Here is a 4035-nt window from a genome sequence, read left to right as displayed (position 1 = left end):
GGTACTCAAAGCCAAAGATGGCGACGGCTGTTGCAGGTGTGTTGGATTGATGTCCATGCCCTCTCAGCGATGGTGTCAAGAAAGGAGGAAGCAGCGTGGCGGCAATTGTACCGTGGTCGAATATGATGACCTGTTTGCGACTGATTGTAGATCCTTTTGCTGCAGGGGTCTTCTCTCAAGATTCAGGGATGATGACACAGGGCTTCGGAGATCTTTTTGTGTTATGGTTGTCTTAGGGTACTCTAGGTGTTCATGGTCCTTTGTGTTTTTTTTTTTGAAAATTCATGGTCCTTTGTGTTTGCATTTCAGTGTGCTTGTAAGAGTCAACTTTGTACTGATTCGTAATTTGAATGAAGAATTTCTCAAAAAAAATTTAATTTCATGATACATTTAATAATATAGATTACATATTGTTATTGTTGTTATGTTTTCTGTAAAATTGGTCGCTTCACACAACCGAAGCCGACGGCGTGTGAATCCTCTGTTTACTCTGCTGCGCGCAGCGCAACGCAGACGCCCCAAAACCCCAATCCGGCCTCACCTGGTCGGCGATGGCCGCGATGACCGCCATCCGCCGCGCCGCCGTCGCCTGCCGTGTCTCGCGTCGCCTCCTCTCCCACTCGCGCGCCTCTCCCACCCTCCTCGGCCACTTCTACCACCCCATGTGCCCGCAGGACCCGCAGGCCTTCCAGCTGCCGCCTGCCGCCGCGCCGGCTTTCCAGCCCCTCACCGCCTCCTCCCCGCGCCTCTCTCTCGACTTCCTCCCCGACATCTTTGACTACACCCTCTACGACTCCCACCGCGGCCTGCTGCTCCTCCGCCGGAAGCCCCAGTTCGACACCCGCGGCTTCCTCGTCTGCGACCCCGTCTCACGCCGCCACGCGCCGCTTCCCCCGCCGCCCATCTCCTTCCGGAACGGCGGCGAGGTTGTTGGCGCCGCGCTCCTCTCGCGCGCCGCCCCCGCGGACCCCGAGGGCGGGCTCCGGTTCGAGCTCCTCTGCGTCGCCCTCGACGTCGACCGCCCGCGCGCCTGGGTCGCGTCCTTCCGCGACGGTTGGTGCCGCTGGACCGCGCTGCCGCGGTCGCGCGGGGTCACCGTCGACTTCGACGCCATGAGGTTCGAGCGGATGTCCGTGCACGCCGCGGGGGGCATGTACTGGCACATCCTCAACAGCCCCGCCGTGCTCGCGCTCGACGCCGCCACCATGGAGTTCTCCTTCCTCTGGGCGCCGGAGTTTATGTGGGGGGGCCTCGACGGACCCCACAAGTACCGCATCGGAGAGATGCCCGAGGACGGACGGCTGTGCGTCGCGTCGCTGGAGGAACATGGTCTACAGCTGTGTGTGCGTGGCCATGGGGACAACGGCTGGGTGCTGGAGAGACGCATAGCCATGGAGGAGGTGCTCGACTCGGTGCCGTACCTGCCCAAGAACCCCGTGGTGCGCCACTTCAGGCTGTGGCTAGGCGACGTCGACCGGGGGCGAACCGGCAGGGTGTTCATCAACACCATTGGCTTCGGCAACTTCTCCTACGACATGAACACCAAGAAGCTAGAATATTTGGCTGCCGAAGAAGATGGCATGACATTTGGTCACCCCGTTTTTGCCTACTTCTCGACTCCAGATGATGGCATTGGCATGGGATCTGCGTGACCTTCTGGTAATTTTTATCAATCTCTTTCCGGATGAGTGAGTTGACTGCCGTCTTGAAACTGAACTATGAAGTATCTACCCTGTAGTTTTTATCGTATACAGAGAGTAGAGCTATCACAAAGAGTGCAGATGCTACCTTGTGCAACTATCTATGAAATGCCTCTGTTACATAGCTAAAGCACCCAACTTTCAGGTTATAAAAAAGGGAATTGCACTTTTCCCTACGACAGTTTAGCATAAGGCATAATTGTGTAACATGATGTGCAGTATGCCTGAAATTCTCCACGGTGATACAGTATCATGTAAAATAGTTAGTTCATTTTGTGATTGTAGAGTACTTGACTATCTGCAATGGTCTTTCTACAAGTAGTTTGTCCTCACTTTCAAAATTTCCATGAGAAATGCGGGCAAATATAATATTAAACATATCCTCTGCACACTGTTTCAGCCCTCTTTGATACTGTCCTTACTCCTTAAATTGAGAATGTACAGAATACCCATATCTTCATGAATGGTCCTGGGATAATTTCTAGCAGAAGTCGCCTTCTTAGATTGCAGCACTCCAAGAGATAGTTGCTTGATGGTTCAAATGTGTTGTGTTTTGTAGAATACTCGCTGCATTCTCTGATGACCAGATGGCTAGAACATGTTGCAGATGAAACTCACTTGCATATAGTATCTAGCGTCGTAAAAATCACTTTCATATATTATCTGGCGTTGTAAATTTTCGTAGCAGCAGACTTGGTGTCAGAAATTTACATGCCATCAGCGTAGGATTTCCTCTGCAGTTCAATTCAAACTAGTGCCATGCATACTGTTTGGATAAACCAAACAGTTTTTTTTACCTTGCTGCTTACTATTGTGATTCACTGGAAATTGTACTGATGAATCTGCACGCCTTTAGGGTGTTCATTACTGTCACTGGGATTATTTAGCTGCACATTTTAGTCCAAGGCTGGGTCACTAACTTATACTCCCTCCGTCCGAAAATACTTGTCATCAAAATAGACAAAAAAGGATGTATCTAGAACTAAAATACATCTAGATACATCCATTTTTATTCATTTTGATGACAAGTATTTCCGGACGGAGGGAGTATGTGTAGATCGGACAGATGAGCATATTGTTACTGGGCAATTACATGATCTTGTGTGCGGTACGAGCACGATCGATCGACGTTGCTCATTTCCTAGGGTATGGTTTGAACCATGACACCATACATACGTTCTTGATCTTTGCAGTTTTAGTAATGCGCCGGTTTCTGTATTAACATGTTCCCCTTTGTAATTGTCTGCACCCTATATGTAATCCAGTGTAATCTTGCTGATAGTTCTGTTATTCTTATGATCCAGGGTGGTGACTACTAACCGGTGACTTTGGAGGCCTCGACACCTTTTTGTTCAATATCAGCTTGCAGGAAGCTTCTACATACGTTCTATGATGCATGAGTCAGTGACAATGGGTTTCTACTGTCTGCTAAGTTATCCAAAGTGCAATTTGGGTAAAGATGGATGTAACCCTTGAAACAGAAGGTTGTGTGGTAATCTGATTGTCCTCTTGGTTTACATGGATGAAACTGTCACAAACTCATGGTACCCTGAGATTTGGTGAACCATGGTGCGCAGGAGCACCAGCTTAGGCTTTTAGCCTTTTGTTCAATTAGTAGCAGATATATCCTATGAACTCTAATGCTATTCTTTTCTGGCGTGCCACCATGTAAATCTGTGTTCTTCGCGATGCCACACTTTTTTGTGCCTGGCATTATTTTCCGAAAAGGGGCATTGTGTTTTGTATCTCCTTGATGCTGCATTCAGTCTCATAATTATGCATATTTTGTTTGATTAGGATTTAGGAGTTGCGCAATATATCATGCTTATATTTTTATTTCTATATATGCTGTGGAGGCCTAAGAGATGACTACTTCTCTGTAGATGTAGCTTGACAGCTTCATTACTTGGTTTGGGCTGCGTTGAGACTGTGGAATCATGTACTCAAGGTCTGAACCTAGTGAATCACAATGCACTAATGGGACCAGCTAACACCCCATGATCCTAATCCTCCATGATCCCAATCAATGTAAATGAGTTGGAGGCCTCTTCTCTTGCTGCAGGTTTTGGGTGTCAGCTAGGGGTGATGACCTTCACTTATTTGGGTCTCCCTGTCGGAACCACACGACCTAAAATTGTTGATCTTATGCCCCTTGTGGACTGTTGGGAAACGTTGCATGGAAAACAAAAAAATTCTACGCACACGCAGTGATCTATCCATGGAGATGTATAGCTACGAGAGGGGAGAGTGTGTCTACGTACCATCGTAGACCGTAAGCGGAAGCGTTTCACAACACGGTTGATGTAGTCGAACTTTCTTCGTGCTCCAACCTATC

The 4035-nt window shown here is 48.6% G+C and overlaps 1 protein-coding gene across 1 annotated transcript; it reads left to right on the top strand.

Moving 5' to 3' along the window:
- The first annotated feature begins 457 nt into the window (after positions 1–457).
- On the top strand, positions 458–3445 carry LOC123116487 (uncharacterized). The gene is made up of 2 exons (XM_044537440.1): positions 458–1659; positions 3005–3445. Exon 1 carries the CDS (start codon positions 552–554, stop codon positions 1650–1652), a length of 1101 nt encoding a protein of 366 aa, XP_044393375.1. The 5' UTR covers positions 458–551; the 3' UTR covers positions 1653–1659; positions 3005–3445.
- Positions 3446–4035: the final 590 nt, after the last annotated feature.

This window comes from Triticum aestivum, chromosome 5B (assembly GCF_018294505.1).
Source record: "Triticum aestivum cultivar Chinese Spring chromosome 5B, IWGSC CS RefSeq v2.1, whole genome shotgun sequence".
Taxonomy (NCBI): domain Eukaryota; kingdom Viridiplantae; phylum Streptophyta; class Magnoliopsida; order Poales; family Poaceae; genus Triticum; species Triticum aestivum.
This window is presented reverse-complemented; position numbering and strand designations above follow the sequence as displayed.